At 32.5% G+C, this 20,495-nt stretch overlaps 2 protein-coding genes across 2 annotated transcripts; one reads left to right on the top strand and one right to left on the bottom strand.

Annotated features, from left to right (window-relative positions):
- Positions 1–1,894: 1,894 nt before the first annotated feature.
- On the top strand, positions 1,895–4,219 carry LOC123208764 (dnaJ protein homolog). Its single transcript, XM_044626283.1, has 6 exons — positions 1,895–2,181; positions 2,556–2,721; positions 2,810–2,948; positions 3,049–3,325; positions 3,418–3,616; positions 3,702–4,219. Exons 1-6 carry the CDS (start codon positions 2,032–2,034, stop codon positions 4,022–4,024), a joined length of 1,254 nt encoding a protein of 417 aa, XP_044482218.1. The 5' UTR covers positions 1,895–2,031; the 3' UTR covers positions 4,025–4,219.
- A 480-nt stretch (positions 4,220–4,699) lies between these two features.
- Positions 4,700–7,967, bottom strand: LOC123208765 (probable receptor-like protein kinase At1g49730). Its single transcript, XM_044626284.1, has 7 exons — positions 7,617–7,967; positions 6,694–6,949; positions 5,930–5,982; positions 5,775–5,842; positions 5,401–5,490; positions 5,182–5,251; positions 4,700–5,078 (listed from the first exon to the last, which is right to left on the bottom strand). The coding sequence occupies exons 1-7, from the start codon at positions 7,678–7,680 to the stop codon at positions 4,744–4,746; spliced, it is 936 nt and encodes a 311-aa protein (XP_044482219.1). The 5' UTR covers positions 7,681–7,967; the 3' UTR covers positions 4,700–4,743.
- Positions 7,968–20,495: the final 12,528 nt, after the last annotated feature.

Genomic DNA, 20,495 nt, shown 5'->3' with positions numbered 1-20,495 from the left:
ATTTTAGAAATGCAAGCCTAACCCTTATGTCTTTGTCAATTTTTGTAGTGCTAGTTTTTAAAACACAACCATAACTCCCAATTTTTTTTTTTTTTAAATGAATCATTAGATTATTTTATTTAAGTTGGAAAGAAACGATGTTTATGCCATTACCCCAAACTCCAAAATCTTTCAACAAAATTAAGAATTTAATATAAGCCAGAAGGTTTATTCCTACCCAAGATTTCATGTAAAGATAAGGCCAAACGACTATTTCCCACCCAAGGTTTAGCGTATTCTCAAATGTCTCCCCTTTAACTATGGAAACACCAAACACCCACCCATGGTCGGTTAGATTTAACAGAACCCTAACGCCTAAAACTTCTATCTCTTTTTGCCCCCCTAAACTTTAAAAACTAACATTTTTTCCTAGCCTAAGTTTTAAAAAATCACAGTTTCACCCTAGGGTTTGGTTTTGAAATCTCCGGCGACCTCTCCGGCTCCGTTGCCGACGGCATCTCCCTCCCGAAGCAACCTCTCCTTCCGGCGATTTCTTTCCTCCCATTTGGAGGTCCGATCGGCGCCCGGAGATTTCAAAACCAAACCCTAGGGTGAAACTGTGATTTTTTAAAACTTAGGCTGGGGGAAAATTTTAGTTTTTAAAGTTTAGGGGGGCAAAATTATATTCTATTTTAGTTTATTTTTAATATTATAACAAAAATGACGATTTTACCCTTACCACCATTAGAGTTTTGTTAAATCTAACCGATCATGGGTAGGTGTTTGGTGTTTCCATAGTTAAAGGGGGGATATTTGAGAAAACGCTAAACCTTGGGTGGGAAATAGTCGTTTGGCCTAAAGATAAATACATACCTATAAGTTTTTATAAATCTAAGTATCTATCCAAAATTTAGTTTATTTTTATATATTTAAAATTTTTTTATTAGGATTAAAGATAAAATCATCATTTTATTAATAATAATAAAATAAATAAAATTATATCTTATTTTTCTCTCTTTAGTTTGAAAAGTTAACAATTTTTTTATAAAAGTAAGTTCTAAAAAATTTACTTTTCCTCATAGGGTTTGGAAAACAAATCTAACAAACAGCAACTTCATTCTCTGACAATTCTCTCTCGAGATCTTGTTAGAGAAGTAAAGAGACAATAATGACGATGGTTTAGTGTGAAAATGAGAGGTTGTTGATAGTCAGAAATGTGAAGAAAAAAACCCCTAAGTTTAAGAAAAAATATGACTTTCAAAATTAGAAAACTTTAGGTAGGACTCAAATAATTGACTTTTAAAACTTAGAGAAAAAAATACAATAAATAATATATTTTTTTAATATTATTATTAAAATAATGATTTTATTCTTATATTTAATTAGGAATTTTAATAAAATTTGATTCATCAACGAGAGTTTACATTTTTGAAAATTGACATATATAAAGTAAAATTATATCAAACCTTTCGTGGGAATAAGTCTTATGGCCAAAAAAACAAAAAAAAAAGAAAAACCTTCCTACCAAATGATGGTGGACACTTCAAAATCCAATGTCACATACACAGCTTTATTTCTTTGCATATTTTGAAGTTAAAATACCAAAAACGATACAAATCAACTAGACTTTAATTAATATTTGAGATGCTTCATTGATTAATGTTACATGTGTAACGGTAACATTTTCCATTACCGATATTTGCATAGCTTTTTGAAATATCCAAAATTTAAAATGAAAAACGAGTGCTCTATGGACGAAGCGTCTAGAATAAAATCTCCACCGTCCAAAGGAATCCCACTAAACAAAACTAAAGAGAATTCCAGACCCTTCGCATCCAAGGTTTCCTTTAATCAGGAAACAATCTGGACCGTCCATTCGTAAAAATTTCCCTATAATACAGTCCCCACAGCTTCGATCTGTTAACTTTCTGTGCAATGTTCTTTATTCCTGGCTTGTTTGGAGCAAATTCTGTTGAATAAAGGAGTAGATTTTGGGGCTTAAAACTTTTTTATCATTCTTGATTTTGATCTCGAAACTGTCAAGAGAAGAAGATGTTCGGGAGAGCGCCGAAGAAGAGCAATAACACAAGGTACTATGAGATACTGGGCGTCTCCCAGAATGCTTCACAGGACGATTTGAAGAAGGCTTACAAGAAAGCTGCAATCAAGAATCATCCCGATAAGGGAGGCGATCCTGAGAAAGTGAGTTCTCTTTTACCAACTTGCTTCTAGTCCGGTACAGTGAGTTTTAATGAATTATGCGCTGGAATGTTCTGCCGTTTTGATTTCCATTTTTGGCTTTTGGGGGTTTGCTAATTTTTGGGAATTGTACATTTATTCATTTTCGCGGATGTTAGTTATTCTTTAGCTTTTCCGTGGAATTTTAGTGGGAAATGATATATATGTGGAATCGATGGTTGAGACGGAGGAATGAAAGGAAATTTTTAGTGGTGTTGTTGATTCTTTATTAGGGTTTATAGATTTTGCGATTGATTTCATGTGAGAAATGTGGCTTTTAGCGTTTGAATGGACTGTAGATGGTTAAGATTGAATGTTTGAATTGGTCTCTGTTGCAGTTCAAGGAGTTGGCACAGGCGTATGAGGTCCTGAGTGATCCCGAGAAACGTGAGATATATGATCAGTATGGTGAGGATGCACTCAAGGAAGGAATGGGAGGTGGCGGTGGTGGCCATGACCCATTTGATATCTTCCAATCTTTCTTCGGTGGGAGTCCATTTGGAGGTATGGACTTTGTATGATTTAGAGGTAGTATTGTATTAAATTAGGCGGTGTATTTTTACTCAAGTACTGATGATCTGTTTTTGAACAGGTGGTAGCAGCAGAGGACGTCGCCAGAGGCGGGGAGAGGATGTGGTTCAGCCTTTGAAGGTTTCTCTTGAGGACCTTTACCAAGGTACCACAAAGAAGCTCTCACTCGCACGAAATATGATATGTTCTAAATGCAGTGGGTGAGTACTGATTTTTTCTATAATGCTCTTTTAAAGATTATTTCCACTGTTAGTTAATAATGTGCCACATGGGGTGGATGCCAATTTTGATCTATGACAGCAAAGGATCAAAATCCGGAGCTTCAACGAAGTGTGCCGGTTGCCAAGGAACTGGTATGAAGGTTACAATAAGGCACCTTGGTCCCTCAATGATTCAACAGATGCAGCATGCTTGCAATGAATGTAGGGGTACTGGTGAAACTATTGATGACGAGGACCGATGCCCGGCATGCAAGGGAGAGAAGGTCGTTCCAGAGAAAAAGGTGCTTGAAGTTTTTGTTGAGAAGGGAATGCAGAATGGGCAGAAGATTACCTTCCCTGGTGAAGCTGACCAAGCGGTATGCTCTGGTTTTGGTTATTGTAGCTTCTTTATATATATATTGGCTTTATGTAATGAGCTCTGCTTGTTTCTCTTATGTGTGTTCTGCAGCCTGATACAGTCACTGGAGATATAGTGTTTGTCCTTCAGCAGAAGGAACATCCTAAGTTCAAGAGGAAGGGTGAAGACCTCTTTTATGAGCACACATTGTCTCTCACTGAGGCTCTATGTGGTTTTCAGTTTGTATTGACACACCTGGATGGCAGACAACTCCTTATCAAGTCAAGCCCTGGGGAAGTTGTCAAGCCTGGTGAGTAATTATACCTGCATAACTTTGTAGAATTTTCAGATTGTATCAATAACTATTATAATCAGCTTGTAACTTTCTTGGACAGATTCATTCAAGGCTATTAATGATGAGGGGATGCCTTTGTACCAGAGGCCTTTTATGAAAGGGAAGCTGTACATTCACTTCACAGTGGACTTCCCTGACTCTCTTGCCCCAGATCAGGTGAAGGCACTAGCGGCTGTTCTGCCAGCCAGGCCATCATCTGAGCTGACTGACATGGAGCTGGACGAGTGTGAGGAGACAACGTTGCATGATGTTAACATAGAAGAGGAGATGCGAAGGAAGCAACAGTCTCAGGCACAAGAGGCATATGATGAGGATGATGACATGCACAGTGGTGGTCAAAGGGTGCAATGTGCACAACAGTGATGATGGAGAATAATGATAGATCCCAGTGTTTTGGTGTACTAGCATAATTGAAGCTAATGTGACCAGTTCTTGAGAACTTGGGCATGTGGTGTTTCTGATGGGCAGAGACAACGGTGTAGGGATTTAATGGACAACTCTTCTAATGTTCTTTAAGGCAATTATATTGGTACATGTATAATCATTAATGGTCTGAAATCTTTTGTTTTGTGATGGTTGAATTGGGACCATGATTTCTGGCTAAACTAAGCACCCGCTTCGAACTCATTGATCGGGCCCTTAGTTAGCCTGTACTAAAATCATCTGTTTTTCCGGCGAAATTACATCTTGGTGTGCCTGAGCGCAGCGGATTTTGTTTCATCAACCGATGAATTAATATAATTTGGATTCAAATTAAATCATAAGCCATCCAGCCTACAATCTACTACCATCGGTGACCGTTTGCTATTTCCTATGGAAATCATCTCACTGCCCTTCTAGTAGCCCAACTCTTTGACCGCTTATGTAACAACTTATTTTTCATCCCTCTCAATAGACTGGTCTTTCTTCGACCACTCGGTATGCCATTTTTATAAAATCTAATCACATTACTATTATATGCATTTATGATGAAGATTAATTTGATATCAATGTTATACTTAAAAAAGAAAAGCCACCTCCCAAGCAAAAGAGCAACAGTTTAAAGGAAACAAATAGCCTGAATATCATATAAGATGAAAACTTCATATAAAAGAAACCTGAGGGCACAAAAACTGTTGCCTTGGAACATCTACCTTCTTCTGGAGGTACCGAGAAATCTGTGGGATAGAAAATGTTGGGTTATCCTTAGTTTTAATACATAATCTTGCTACAGCTAAAAGCTTTTTGAGCTCTCTAGAATCATAATTATTCCCAAGATCTGGGTCTATCATCCTATCAACTGAACTGCTCAAACACGATTCTTGGATCCATTCAATTAAATCTTCGCCTCCTTCCTCTGATGACTGCCCGGTTATTAGCTCCAGGATCAGCATGCCTAGCTGAAAGATTATGCTACTGCAATGCTGATTCATACGATCTAAGAAAAAGGGGAAATTAATGAATAGATACTTGAAGAGAAATTTCTTACATATTACATGTTGTCAACTTGTCGTAAGGCTAGTAGCAGAATATTATTTTACCTTCTGAACATGAAGTGTTAGGCACAGTGACATAATTTCCAACAGAACTGAGAATGCCAACATCGGAGACCTGGAAGAAGAAAAGAGCACAGCAAATTCAAGATTGAAATTCAATTACTTGTCACTGCAAATTTGATAACAAGATTATTAAAAAAGTTGAATTATGTGCATGGCAAAATGCTAAAAATGATTACAAAAAAGAGAGGTCGTCAACCAAACCTTTGCAGTGAAGTTTTCATCTAACATGATACTGCTTGAGCTGATGGAGACATGATATATTGGTGGGTTACTAAAAAGCAACAAATATTCCTGCAGTGTATTATCACCTTAATCAAAAACCGGGAAGTTACTTGTACATGGATTTACTCAAGAAACTAGAAAGATTTATTCATAGAGATCGAGCTGCTTATTATTGTGGATCTGTTCCCTCAATCAATTAATAAACATCAGTGTCAAAGGCCACGTGCCTTTAGGTTAACACCAAGATTAAATTAAGATACCTTGTAGTTCCTTGACGAACAAATTAAAAAAAATGCATCCTTTTGGTACAGGTTCTTGGACTAACAAATATTAAGAGTGTGTAATGCACATACCAGTGCAGCTGCCACACCAGTGGCTATTTGAAGCCTCGTCTTCCAATTTAACGGGGTTTTCAGAGGATCTGCCAAACACCAATAGCTGTCAGCGCAAATTATTTTTTACAATTATGGGAAGGATTTTCTAGCACGAGTTTCACTCTTAGGATTACCATTAAGATGTTCTTTCAAGCTTCCATTTTCTATGTTATCAAACACAAGCAACCTGCCAAAGTTAAAAGAAATGAAAACTTTGAGGTGACAACTTTAATCTGTGGTTTACACTGATGAACCAAACAAAGTATAAGCACTGATTGATTATATACATAGGCAGAATATGATACCATTTATTTAGACATTCTAAATAATCCTATATAATACATTAACACCAGAACATGATCTAAATCATATATGCTCCTAAATGACACTGCCAAATCAATTCTTCGTCAAATATCTAGGCTGAGCTTAGAGAACCAATTCTCAAGATTTTTACATCTTCACCAAAAAACTGACAAAACACACACATAGATTGTGCCCTATTATATCAAAAAAACTAGTTTTGTCTTTTTTTTTTTTTTTTCAATTCTCATCATTTACCTTCCTACAAATGAAGTTGTAAGTAACCTATCCCTTTTACAATATACCACTGAGTCTAAAATTACAGGCCGATACTAAATGCAAAACTCCTAAAAAATTTTTAAATGATACTCAAGTCATGCTTTTAGCCAGAGGAGAATTCATCAGAATTCCCACAAAAGTAAAAGGTCTAGAAAGAATATGAGTGATATCGAATGTTTTATAACTAAGGAAATTCCAAAATCTCTTATAGATCAGAGAGTTTGTACATTCCCAGATTACTAATGCAATTATGAAATGACCTCATTCCCATCTCTATCCTCTGTCATCAGGAAAAATATGTCAGAATTCAGATTCAAACCTCTTCCGTCCAGTGGAAAACCCTCGAAGTGCAAGAAGGTGGCGGTGATGTAATCGCCCCAATAGTTGCACTTCTCTGTAGAAGGCATCTTTTTTTACATTAAGAGTTTGCACTTCTCTTACCAAAGCAACCTCACCATCTTGAAATCTTGCCTTATAAGCAGCCCCACGGGAGTTCGTGTAAAATATTCTGTGAAAACTATCCGTTGCTCTCTTAATTTCCTTGTAAGAAAAACGCCTTAGAAAAGATACTGGGCCTGGAACAATAACTTGCCGAATTTCATATGTAATTTAACAAGAATCTGACTTAAAAAAATGACAGACTATATCATAAATTTGACAGAACTTAGTATGACAAAATGGTTGTTCAAGTGAAGCAATTACTAGAGAATAGAATAGCTTCTACAATTAACATTTAAAATTTCATGTTTCTGAGAGAGAGACTCCATTAATTCTCCACAATTAGGAGGTCCTTTCTAATTATACAGGAAAGAATTCATTGTAATCTAACCTCCAGAGTTCAAGTTACTGGCAATTTCAAACCAAAATGTCAGTACATTTATGTAAATTTCAGAAAAAAAAAAAAAAAAAAAAACCCTTCTAACCAATCTAGTTATTTCCACTCATTAATTCTTCAGAATTTCGTGCATAACAAATAAATCTACTAATATTTTCACATTCTTCAGAATGAAGCATATCACAGAGATTGAGGCCAATCCAAAATACAATTCAGCAAACTCAAGTTGCAATCCTTCAAATTCCATTGATTTACACACAATTCAGCAAAATCTTAAAAAAACCACCATAACCCCACATAAAATTCAAGAAAATTAAGTCCAAAAACCAACAACTTCACTTGAAAGACTCCACTACAGGCACTGAATAAGCTTAGAATTACGAGATTAAAGAGAAAAAAGAAGATACCAGAACGAGATCGATGCAGCCATGCAAGAAGAAGACGCCTGAATTTGATGGTGAAGCGATCCATTAATTATGAATCGAAGCACATGGGGTTCGCAAGTTTTTAACAGAACAGCACAGAATCTCCTCTTTCAAGGCTTTGATAAATCTTTTGCTTTATTTTAAACACAACAAAAGAGAAAAGTGATTAAATGAGTTTGCGGCAGTGAAAACAGTTATGAACCATCGAATGACACGTCAGTTTTTGGGTAAGGTTGCCGGGGAACAGTGGTGGTTAATTATTGAGTTGAGATATCTTCTAGTGGCCGGTGACCTGGCAACCCTGCAAATTCCAGTTCAATCTGTAGAGTTACATGCCAAGTGTGGGGAGCCTTGTTCCAAAGAAGTGTCGTTTTTGTATGGCCAAGGTGCTATGCCCCACCCAAGTTTTAGCGTATCCCCAAAAACCTATTTATGTCATTTTCTAAATATTTATATCAAAACTATTATATTTAATTAAAATTACTAATTATAAAAAATAAATTTATTATTTTATCAATAATATTAAAATTCATAAAATTATATTTTATTCCTTTCTCTTTAGTTTATAAAACTAATAAATTTTTTAAAGATTAACTTTTATAAAATTCACTTTTTCTCTTTAAAGTTTGAAAAAAAAAATCCAACCAACTATCTGGTGAACAACAATCCCCCTCTCCAATGACCTTTTTGGTTGTCCAGACAACAAAGATGTTATCCTTCGCCATTTGAATGATGCTTTTATCATCCAAACAAAACGTTGTCTAAGTAACGAAGGATGATGCCATCGTCATCTAGATCTGGATAAAGAACGTTGTCCTTCAAAGTAGTGGATGGTCGTCTTTCGTTGTTCTTTGTGATCAAATTTGAAAAATAGTTGAAAAATCATTAGGCGTCCATCAAAATGGTGGTTGGAAAAGGAAAACAAACTCTACAAATAAAATGTTAACTTTTCAAATTTTGAGAATGGGGGTGAAGTGCTAGTTATCTATGAAGGAAAATAATATTAACTTTTAGGGTTTTAAGATTTAATGGTAAAACAACAATTTTACCCTTACTTATAATTAAAAATTCTAGCAGAAGTTAACCTATGAGTAAATGTTTATGTTTCTAAAATACCGTTATATATTTTTGAGATTAGATTAAAACTTGATTGGAAAATTGTCGTTCGGCTTTTTTATATTATTTAAATGGGTATTATTATTATTTTTAATGTGTTAAACACTAAAAACAGATATGTAATTTTAAATAATTAGTAGTCTCTGCAGACTATTTTTTAAAGTCAAATTAGATATTATTTTTCTTAAGCTTGTCGCAAAATTTACCTTTTTAAATACTAGAGTAGACAATTTCCCACCTATGTTTTCTCTAACAAATTTTGCGCCTTTTAAGTCTAACAAGTTAAATCCTTACTTTTCCTCTATTTTCGTAAATAAAATCTTTTAATGAAAAAATAATAGTATATATTTTTTATTTTATATTTTATCTTCAAAATAATATAAATTTAAGGATGAATTATAATTTTTGAAAATTATAAAGGTATTAAAAAATTTTTAAGGTTTTCCAAAAATTTAAAAAAGTTTAAGGGTGTTACTAAAAATTTTTAAATTTTCAATATTCCTTTTGATAGTTACATAAATAATAATTACATCCCAAAGAATTAAACAAAATATAACATTTTAATGTTGGTTAGAATTTTAATATTTTTAAAGGTTCAAGTGATAATTTTTTAAACTAATAAAAATATATAATAAGATGATATTTATATTAAGTGTTAATATAATTTTGTAATTTAAATAAAATAATAAAACAATCATATGTGAGAAAACTTTATAAAATTCACTAACGGAAGAAAATTACTAGTGAGAATTTAGCTTTGTAAAATTTTAAAAGTGAGAAATATTATTTCATCAAACCATGGGTGGGAAATAGTTATTTGGCCAATATAAGAAACAGATCCAAATCTTGCAATTTTTTAAAGTGCAAAAAGAAAACGAAAATTGCAAAACAAAGATAATTTATCACATTATTACCCGCGGGGTTCAAATAAATAATAAGGTATAAGAATAATATTATATTTCATATAAAAATATTAGATTATAATATAAAGATGAATTACATTATAATAAATGATATAATGCATAGCATCATAATATCCACATAACTAACGGCACTTTGTAAAGTATAAAGTATGGTGTATTAATTATAGAAAGCACATGGGGAATGGTGGTGGCCTTCATTGCCATTGGCCACCCTCTCATTTATTCCTATTCCTATTCCTATTCTATGTCTTTTGTCTTTTTTTCATAATATCATTACAACTATTTCCTACCATTCCAATTATCTTCGCCAAATACCATAAGCTTGGGTTGGTATAACAACCAATTTTAAATTTTACCCAATATTAAAGAGGCATATTAAGCACGTGATGCTGTAAATAAAACTATGGGCCAAAAGACTTGCTCCCACCCAAGGGTAAGTGTAATACTAAACTTTTAAACTTATGAAAAACCAAACGATATTGACCAAACCCCATTGACTGATGATATTGATTTCTTTTTATAAAGATAAAATTATCTTCGTTAGAGCAAATTAATGTAATTGATAGGTGAAAACAAGTAAGCAGAGGAGTTTAGTTAGAAATGAGAGACAATGCGACAGAAGACAATGAAATTCGTCATCTTTGATGATGGTTTTGAAACTCTAAGAGAGAAATTATCACTTTTTGAAATTTGGATGAAGAGAAATTATTAAATTTTTAAACTGAGAGAGAAAAAATCTAATAAAACTTTTGTTTTTCTAAAATTTTTCATTAAATGACAATTTTACTTTTTAACTTCAATTGAATTTTTTAACAAAATTTTATTCATGGATAAGAGTTTGAGTTTTTAAATTTTAGAAAGTATAAGTTTGAAATTATACTTAACCTTAGGTGGGAACAAGTCTTTTTTTTAAAATTATATATATTCAATTTTAAATATTTAATTAAGTATTTAAATAATATTAACTAAATAATTTTAAATTAATAAAAAATATTTATATATTTAATTAAATATTTAAAACTAAATATAGATAACAAATATATAGCATGCACTAGAATGATTTTGAGTACAAAATCTAATGTTCACTTTTATTATTTTTACTCTTCTTTCTCTTTTGACCATTTTCAAGTGTTTCTACTTTTACTTTCAAGTGGACCATATTACTAACTTTAATGCTCTGAATATTTTACACTGCGTATCAATCTTCTATGCAGTATATTTAAATGAAATTGCATAAGATCCCATTCCGATGCTAATGTATAGTTTATTACAGTTGTTTCTGTCTAATATCTTACTCTCATAAGTTGGGTTTTTCATCCATCATGAGCTCATCACCCTTTTTTAAAATTAAATTAGGGATTTTGGTCGCATTAGTTAGATAGATAAATTCGAGATATAATAATTAGATTTATAGGTATTACAATATATAAATTAATGTTTTATAAGTATAATAAAAAATCAAACTCAAACTTTCGTTTTGAAAATTTTAATACTGTACTTATTTTGTTAATTCTTAGAATCTACCCATCACCCATATTTGATCTTTACGGTAGACAGTGACGGATCCAACAGAGATCAATGACCCTTCTTTTTCAGATTCTCCTAATTTATTTCTTGTCTACATCATAAATTTAAGCACCCAATTTAGAAAGTTCTTTTTTTTTTTTTTTAAATGTACCTTGTGTGTTTAGTTTTTCTTTTTCAAATAAATATTTATGGGGTTTAGAACTATAATTATAATATTTGTTTATTTGGCTTTTTTTAGTGAGTGCTTGTTGATTTCAGAAATATGTTTTCAACTTCCTTTTCGTTTTTTGTTTTATTATTTTTTTCGCATACAGTTAAATTATTCTGTTTAAATTGAGGAATAACATTCTGACCTAAATTTGTCAACAGCGTTGAGAGGGTAATATGCTTTTAGAGGTAAAATTGATAAAATTGTTGATAAATTATAAAATTTTATTGTTAATATTTTTGAAAGCAATGAGTGTTCACTACAACAAGAAGACCAGACACACAAGGATGCCAACTAAGGCTAGATCATATTCCCGAAACTAAGAAATGCTCACTACAGCAAGATCAAACACACATAGTGATATATAGTAGTTCGTAGCCTACAAAAATTCTACTCGAAGCACATCCAAATGATTCTCAAATCTGTGATACCTTTAGGCGAATCCCACATCAACAAAGCACGGGAGAGATGATGGGTCTGTTTATGTATCCCACATTGGTTAGTGGTGGGAGAATTTGACTGGTTAAATAGCCTGTAAGCTCCTTAACTGTTAAGACGTGTTTTGGGTTACAAAGAGCAGAAGTAAAACCATGATGGACTGTAAGTCCAAAGTGGACAATATCTTGACAGTGGGCTGGGTTATTGGACCAAGGATGTTACAAATGATATCAGAGCAGCTCCGCATATCCTCTTGAACGATGGTGGGACAAATCTCAGCGAGGACGCTGAGTCCTGTAAGGGGGGTGTATGTGATACCCTTAGACGAATCTCACATCGACAAAGCACAGGAGAGATGCTGGGTCTGTCTATGGATCCCACATTGGTTAGTGGTGGGAGAATTTGACTAGTTAAATAGCTTGTGAGCTCCTTAACTGTTAAGACGTATTTTGGGTTGCAAAGCCCAGAAGCAAAACCATGATGGACTGTGTGTCCAAAGTGGACAATATCTTGACAGTGGGCCGAGTTATTAGACCAGGGATGTTACAAAATCTCTCAATGAACAACTAGCAATCAAACAAGAAAGAGTCTCTCTAGATCGAGGCAACAACTACACTCCTACTAAAAGAGAAACCGATCAAGAATTTTTTATAAGATTTTCTCATAATGTTTATTCAATAAGAAGATATTAAGAGCCTTCCTAACAAGGATAATGTCGATAGCTGCAATATTTCTTTTTCATTTGAATTAGAATTAGGATAATATCAATTAGGAATTTAGGATCCTAAGATGAGAGAGGATCCAAATCTTACTAATTTGCGTTCCTTCTTTTCCTCCAAAATTTTTGTTAGTTTGAATTATTTCTTTCCAACAAAAATCCTATCTTATGTAAAACTCTAAATTATGTACATCAGTTGGTGATAGAAAATCGCATCAACAGTTTAGTGTTAGAAGAAGAGCCTAACCATATTCCACCTTAACGATTCTTAAAAATTTTGACAATGACTCATGACAAATGGCATAATAAAGTTTTGCATAATCAATCTACAGAAGGCTCAAAGAACAATCTATAGAAGCCTCTTCATTTTGCATAGCATAGTTAGTTCAATATGAAGGTTGACATGACCTAGCCTAAGCAAGGTAAGACTTCTAAGCCTAAAGAAACTGTAAATGATCTCCCCAACATAACTCAATGAACACATAACTCTATTACATCGCTATGAACTATGCTAAAAAGGTTTACTTCCTAGTGGAAAATAGTCACAAAAATGATAAAGAGAGTGACAAATAAATAAAAATAGAATCTTGAATTCTATTTGGCACCCCTCATGCCTAAAATCTATTGGCTCTTTGTAGAGACCTTCTTGATTGGGGAAAAAATAAAAACATTTTAAAAAGTTAGACACCATGTTAGACATCCTTAGGATGACACTTTAGACCAACACTTCTAGTCCTTAGGACTCACAGACTTAACAGTGCTTTGACCTTAGCTATTGATAGGATAAACAACCAAGCCTACCCAACCTTTATGCCATTAGCATACAAGTATCTAAATGACCATCAGGCCTTTTAGGAGAAGGTGACTGAATATACCCAATACATATAATTTCTCAAATTACGGTACAAGTTCCTTGTCTTGTTAGTCATGCTAATCAATTGGTTTGTCGAACCAACTCATTGTTTGATTATAATCGATAAGACAAACCCAAGATAGCCAACTCAAAGTATTAAATAACATTACATGGATAACACTTACACATGTTTAGTGTAGATCTCCCATTTGTAAGATAACATCCATCCAATACCTAAGGACATTAGTGCTTTAATTGATCTTGATTCACAAGGTGGAACAAGTCATCAGACCTATAAACTAGATGTGTATATTCATCTGAATATCCTTCAAGTCTCTTAGAAGAAGGTGGCCAAACACACCCTAGACCAAATCATGTTGAGAAGGTTTGCTATGTCTCTTGATGCCTTAATAGAAAAGACTAACAAATTAAAAATCAGGGAAGAAGGCACTCGTCTAGCTCATTAAATGACACCTTTCATTGACTTTTAGTTAACCGCTTTAAATGCCTCAACAACAAATAAGGGCAACTTAAAAAGAAAAGCTGATGAAGTATAAAATTAGGATCCCAAAAGATCTAGAGTGAAGAAACTTAGAAAAGACCAATTTGTATAGTTAGTATTCTAACCACCCTTATCAATTAGATTTATGTAATGAATAAATATAAGGTGTAACCTCTCTTAACCAATAAGTGTGCTACAGAAAAACGGTAAGAGTTCCCTTATTTTTGAGGGTCCGGGGAAATTTTTTTAATTTTTAATTATGCCCTGTAACACTCCCAATTAGTAATTCACACAAACTAGTCATACCAATCGACTGAATTTTCATCAACTTAATCACAATTAACAAAATAAAATACTTAATAGTAATCATCATAAAAATTATCATCCACAGAAACTTTATAATTAATTTTAATGATTAGCCATAGATATATATACATATATATATATATATATATATATATATATATATATATATATATATATATATATATATATATATATATATATATATATATATATATATATATACATATATATATACACACAATCACATATATACCTATAGGAAACAAAATATATACATATCCACCAATATTTATATCAAGTATATATATGTGTATATATTCACATATACATCAAGACATATAAGTTAACAAAAATATGGTGTCTTTCTCCTTTAGCCTCATGTCTCACTAGTGCTCCCTGGGAACCTTTGCTGCAACTCTCTATCTGTAAAATATTAAATTAAATGGAGTGAGCGACCATGGTTCAGTAAGAAAATTATACTCAATACTCAAAGCATTTCATACCAATACTAATCTCTTCCATACTCAGCGTGTCTGGGCTATTTACAAATAAAATAATTGACATAGAACATGCATTAAACACATATCATAATTCTCTTTTTTCACCCATTTATTCATTTCCTTACTATATAAATATGATTCATTCATTATGATTTATGCATGTATAAGTGCCATGACTTTTCTATTTTCTGATTATACATCTTTCTCAACTCTTTATCAGCTACATAAGCTTGCATGCATGATTCTATTGCAAATGACTTCCATAAAATATTTACTAATTCTTTCTCTTTTTTTTTTTTTCAAATATTTTCATTGACCGGTCTAGACTACATATGACAGTACTTGCAGTCATCATACAAGGTACAATTCTCTCTTACACGCATATTTCACTATTTTTTCTTTGCTTTTTACTCAGTACAACTGATATTTTTCTTTGTTGTCTACACAGTACAACTGGCTATCCACATAGTACAACCGATATCTTTCTTTGCTGTCTACACAGTACAACTCGCATGTCAGGATTTTAAGCATGCTTTCTGCTTTCCTATATCATATGAGTCATTATAAAACCAAAAACACTTGTTTTCCATTTTTTGAAAACATGCATAACTTAGAAAATGTTTTTCCTCCATCTTTATTTTTCTGAAATCATGCATATGTTATGATTCCTCATGTATACATGTATAACCATAATATGAAATATGTTCTTTCATTGTTTTTCCTTATTTTTTTCAAGCCTTATCAAGCATTAGATTATTTTCTCATGCATTTACATATATCTCATGCATTCCATATGAATATACATATTTATTATAATGGTTTTTTTTTTACACATATCATACATATAATTAAGCAAAATTAACCTACATCACATAAAATAACATTTTTGCCCTTATGGATATAAAGGTTATTCCACATATCATACACATAATTAAGCAAAAATTAACCTTATGGATAAAATTACATGCTTAGCCTTAATGCAAATTCTTTCATCAATCCATCATTTCTCATATATTCAACACATAAAATCCACAAAGCTAACCATAGGAATATGAAATGTCTAAAATACCTTTATGGCCAAAAATTACATCATAAATCCTAATGAATTTTTTTTTATCCTTTTAAGCATAAATCACCTTAATTCTAATACCTTACACACTTATACAAGTAAAGGTTATTTAAATAACCTAATTCAAATTACTTCAAGTATGTAAAGTATGAAATTGTTATCTTTTTTTTTGCTAATTAGGTGATTTAAGTCTATCCTCCTTCTTTTCTTCTTCCTGGCAACCTTAATAAACCAAAAACATAATCATCCATCAAAACTCTAAACTTCACATCTCTTAAAAATTAAATTTTTTACCTTAGAACTTACCAGAATTGATAGATCTATACTTTTTATAACTGGAGGCTCTGAAAATTAGGTGGTTTAGCTAGGTTTTTTGATGAATTTTGCTTGAAGGAAAAACTTTAGCTAAAATTATGGAGATTCTCGGCCAAGGAAGTAGAAAATGAATAGTTGATTGGTTTTATAAGCCTTTTGGACCAATTTACCCTTAACCTCTTTCAAAATTGACTATTTTATCCTTAGCCAATTACCAAAAATCCTTAGCAGCACCACATAATTTCAAGTGTGCCATTCAATTTTCATTCCTACTTTGTCTCTTAAATCCTTCTAAAATAACTATTTTACCTCATTTGAAAATTATTGCTCATTTAGTAGTTTTCTATAATTCTTTTGCAATTTCTTTAAACAATAAATTATAAAATCAACTCTAGGGGTAATTTTGAAAATAGAGTTCACTGGCATACTTGAATTCGGGTGTTACATAAGGGATTATTCCCATAACCACATGCAATGAGGAGATCATGTTAATTGAGATCACTAAAAATGTCTACCATTATCATCATGTATTGGTCATAACACCAACCAATGACAAGATCTCCATTTAATATCTCATTGATAAAGGATTCCTTAACGTAAGCTTATCATGCATGAGTGAACAAGTGGGAGAACAAGCTTGTAAAGGTGAAATGTAAAACAAGTGGGAGAACAAACTTGTAAAGGTGAAATGTCACTTTGACTAAAAAGCCAAAGTTTACAGAAAGACTAGAAGAGAAGTCTAACATAGTCTTGTTAATTATTTTCTTTAGTTTGATGTTCATTTACCACTTATATATATATTCAAGTTAAAGAAAATTAATCATGAGTACTCATTTTATTACCTACTATGGTTAACAAAAGGCATTTATGTTGTGGCACTACAATACAAGCTAATTTTGATTAGTATTCAATTATTGATAGTATGCATATGTTTATAAAGGAACATGACAGTAACATCAATCATACCTTAAATATGCATTTTATTTTATATTATAAAATTAAAAAAAAGATTCACAGTACGACCACGAAAGAATCTTTTCAGCCTTGTGATGAGATGTAAGAGTGCATGCTAACCTTGAAGTCTCTTGAATAGTAGGTTCCTCAAAAACTCCATCCATGACTCTTCTAATTAGTTCAAGTCAAGTGTCACCTACCTTAACAATATATGTGTGTTAAGCCTCTTCTCTAGTTTGAGATTGTCTCTAATCCTATGCCTACTCCTTATATCTTTGGCCTAATAAAGAAAAGTCCTATAAATTAAAGCCAAATAGAATAAATGACCTGCATGACCATATCTTTAGCTCAATCCTCAACCTTGACTTTGACAAATGATAATTTCCTTTTCAAATCATCATCATAGAGAACCTTTTACAAGGTTACTCTCTAGATGATCCAGTCACTTATAGTGCTCTTCAATAATCTCTTTTAGATAAGAAGATTTCGTGTAGCTTATTATTCTAAGCCTGAAGACCATCCAACTCTTCCTTTCGCTTTTGCAAGCACTCCAAAAAAGAATTTAAGGCATTTATTAGTGACATTTTTTATGCCTTGAGACATGTTATATGTGCCTCAAATTGCTTATCTATCTTTACCATCTTTTTTCTTAAGACAAATATATGATCCCTAAAGCAATCCAAATCTTAGAGTTAATCATACTCACAAAATAATGTCGACCGTGTCTCATAAAAAAAAAAAGAGTAGCAACATCCTAAGGATTTATAAGAAACCATTGTGTTCCAATAATGAACATTGTAAGGTACAAGTACGAGGAAGCAATATAAATATCACCTTCATACCATCCTTGATAGTTTTACAGCTTTAAAAGAGCTACCATACCTTGAAACTTCACCTACTCATCCCTAAAGATACATTTATGCATCACTAGCATGGGATGAAAACTCAAAACCAACTCCCTAACATCCCTAAAAGTGTAACACCTTACCCCAAAATTTCTATTACTCGAGGTAAAGTGCTACTAAATCAAGATCATGCATGCTCAAACACTCATAAATAACATGCTCAAATTTCTAAATTTTGAATAACATCAATATTTTTATTAATAATAAATCATCCAAGTCTAATATCCAATTACATAATCTAATCCCAAGCATTAGAATCAAAATAAAACCATTATTCAAATGTGTATTAAGTAAAATTTATAATCTATCAAATCAAATCATAATCATAAAGTCAATATGATCCTATGAGTTCATTTGTTGCATGTTTCTTTATCATTGACTAGTTACTTCATCGTGATAACCTTTATACCTTTCACCTGCAAAATAAAAAAGGAGTGAGTGAAAAAACTCAGTAAGTAGGAATGATATATCATACAATCAGTCACTTAAATTTATCCCTTTCCTTTTTTACCCCAAGATTTATCTTATTTCCAAATCTAAGGCTCATCATATCTCGGTTGAAAGAATGGAATCTTCGTACCTACTCTAGTGACTAATCTCTAAGGCTCTCTAATCTTGGTTGTCTCATCTCTTTGCCAATTGACATACTCATAGTTCTAATGTATCAATCTATTGACTCTAATCAGTAGATTATTTATATCCTAATAAGTCCTAAGTCAATCGATAAACACATGATCCTAGCAATTATCTCTTTATCTAAGGACACCAATAAATGGATTATACCCTATTTATGGGCGTGCTTAGGTCACAGGTACTCCTTCAAGCCAACCCATAGTCTTTTAATCTATGTTTTATAGGTATTTGCTTATCTTAATTCTCTTAGGATAATTGAATCCCTATCGATACCTAATCATTTAGATGTTTCTTAGACATCAATCTAGTTTACTCTATTGCTACCTGGGTTTATCAATCATCTTTTTTGGACAAATTCGTATTTTTGACTTTACAAAACTTCTTAACACCTCCATGAGCCTTGATTCTTAATCAAAATAATAGAAATTCATCGTTCCACAATCGGGTCAAAGTCACAAATTTCTCCTTTATATACAGTTATACACTCGATCACATACATGTGTACTTTTTCTAGGGCATGTACCATGCCCAATGCTTCAGGGTAGACATGCATACAAATCTATGTATAGGCATGCCTTTTTCGAATGCATGCCTGTGCATTCTAAGACTACCAATTATTTTTTTCTTCTTTGGAACCATATGTCATGATCGTACTTGTCTATATCTATAGGCATACATGATGCCTATGAATTAGTTCACAAATATGAATGATTGTACATTCTCGTTATATGTTCATTTTTCAACAAATCAAGTTTCCAAAAAATAGGTGTACGAGTATACACGTAATAGTTCATGGGCATATACCTTTTGTTTTTAGGATTTCCTATGCCTATGCATGGTTGTGACACACACACACACAAAATTATGCATAGTATTTTGAAAATCATTTTTAGGCCAATCCTTGGCCATGTTTTCCTATTCAATCAGTGGCCCAAATAATACTCATCTTTTCACGCTAACAACCTATTATACAAACTTATAACTTGCGAATAAATCAAAAGCTAGTGATACATCTAGCATGAGTTACATGCATAACATCAATCTGGTTTCCTTAATGCAAAAGCATAATACAATTCTAGAACACTTAAGGAATCAAGAACAAGAAATTATAAGCAGAGAGACACCCCTACATACCTCAACTCTTGTAAAAAGAGTTTGAAGTTGAGCTTTCTCTCTCTCTTTAATTCTTGATCACCATTATGACGGTTTTCACTAACACCTCTAGAAAACTCAACCTTCTCTAAGGATCTCGGTTGGCTAGGGTTTTTTGTGAGATGCAAGGCAATTTATATTGGTTGGAATCCTTATCTTCTCTAGATTCCATCTTTATATGTGACTTTGTATAAAACACAATGTATATTCGTATATCCTAAGGATGTATAGGCATACATCCCCTTAATTTGCGCAGGTGGCATTACACGTGGTTTGTCCACACGATAGTAAGTGTATAGACATGCATTTGCCATGCACAATTGTACTCCACACCAAAATCAACATTCCAATTTCAATCTTAACCCCATTAAACTTGAATTTAAAAGCAACTCTAGGGAAAAAAATAAAAATATCCCTAAAGCATACATGAAGGTGTTACAGAAAGTTTAATTAAAAGGGTTTAAGTATATGTTCATTGATTTTATGAAAACATATCATCGAGTTTTTATGCATGAGACAACTTTATGATGTTGCATGTTTTCTAAGTTCTTAAGGTGTACAACCATGTTTGGAACTTGATCTTGTAGTATACATGTGGGTCAAGGATACCGGTAGTACTTGTATGGGATGTGTTTTGTCTCTTTTCACAAATTTCATGGCATGTTCTCATGAATGTTGTTGATAGATATGTTTTCATATGAGGGATATTGCAAGGGAGAACCCATGAGATTCTTCATATACA

Source organism: Mangifera indica, chromosome 2 (assembly GCF_011075055.1).
Source record: "Mangifera indica cultivar Alphonso chromosome 2, CATAS_Mindica_2.1, whole genome shotgun sequence".
Lineage (NCBI taxonomy): Eukaryota > Viridiplantae > Streptophyta > Magnoliopsida > Sapindales > Anacardiaceae > Mangifera > Mangifera indica.
The sequence above is the reverse complement of the archived record's forward strand: the minus strand, read 5'-3'. Positions and strand labels throughout refer to the sequence as shown.

Coding starts and splice junctions, on each gene's coding strand:
- LOC123208764 (XM_044626283.1), top strand. CDS start 2,032: ATGTTCGGGAGAGCGCCGAAGAAGAGCAATAACACAAGGTACTATGAG. Junction 2,182..2,555: donor AGGGAGGCGATCCTGAGAAA/GTGAGTTCTCTT, acceptor TCTCTGTTGCAG/TTCAAGGAGTTGGCACAGGC. Junction 2,722..2,809: donor CGGTGGGAGTCCATTTGGAG/GTATGGACTTTG, acceptor GTTTTTGAACAG/GTGGTAGCAGCAGAGGACGT.
- LOC123208765 (XM_044626284.1), bottom strand. CDS start 7,680: ATGGATCGCTTCACCATCAAATTCAGGCGTCTTCTTCTTGCATGGCTG. Junction 6,950..7,616: donor GCTGCATCGATCTCGTTCTG/GTATCTTCTTTT, acceptor TTATTGTTCCAG/GCCCAGTATCTTTTCTAAGG. Junction 5,843..5,929: donor CTTGAAAGAACATCTTAATG/GTAATCCTAAGA, acceptor GGTGTTTGGCAG/ATCCTCTGAAAACCCCGTTA.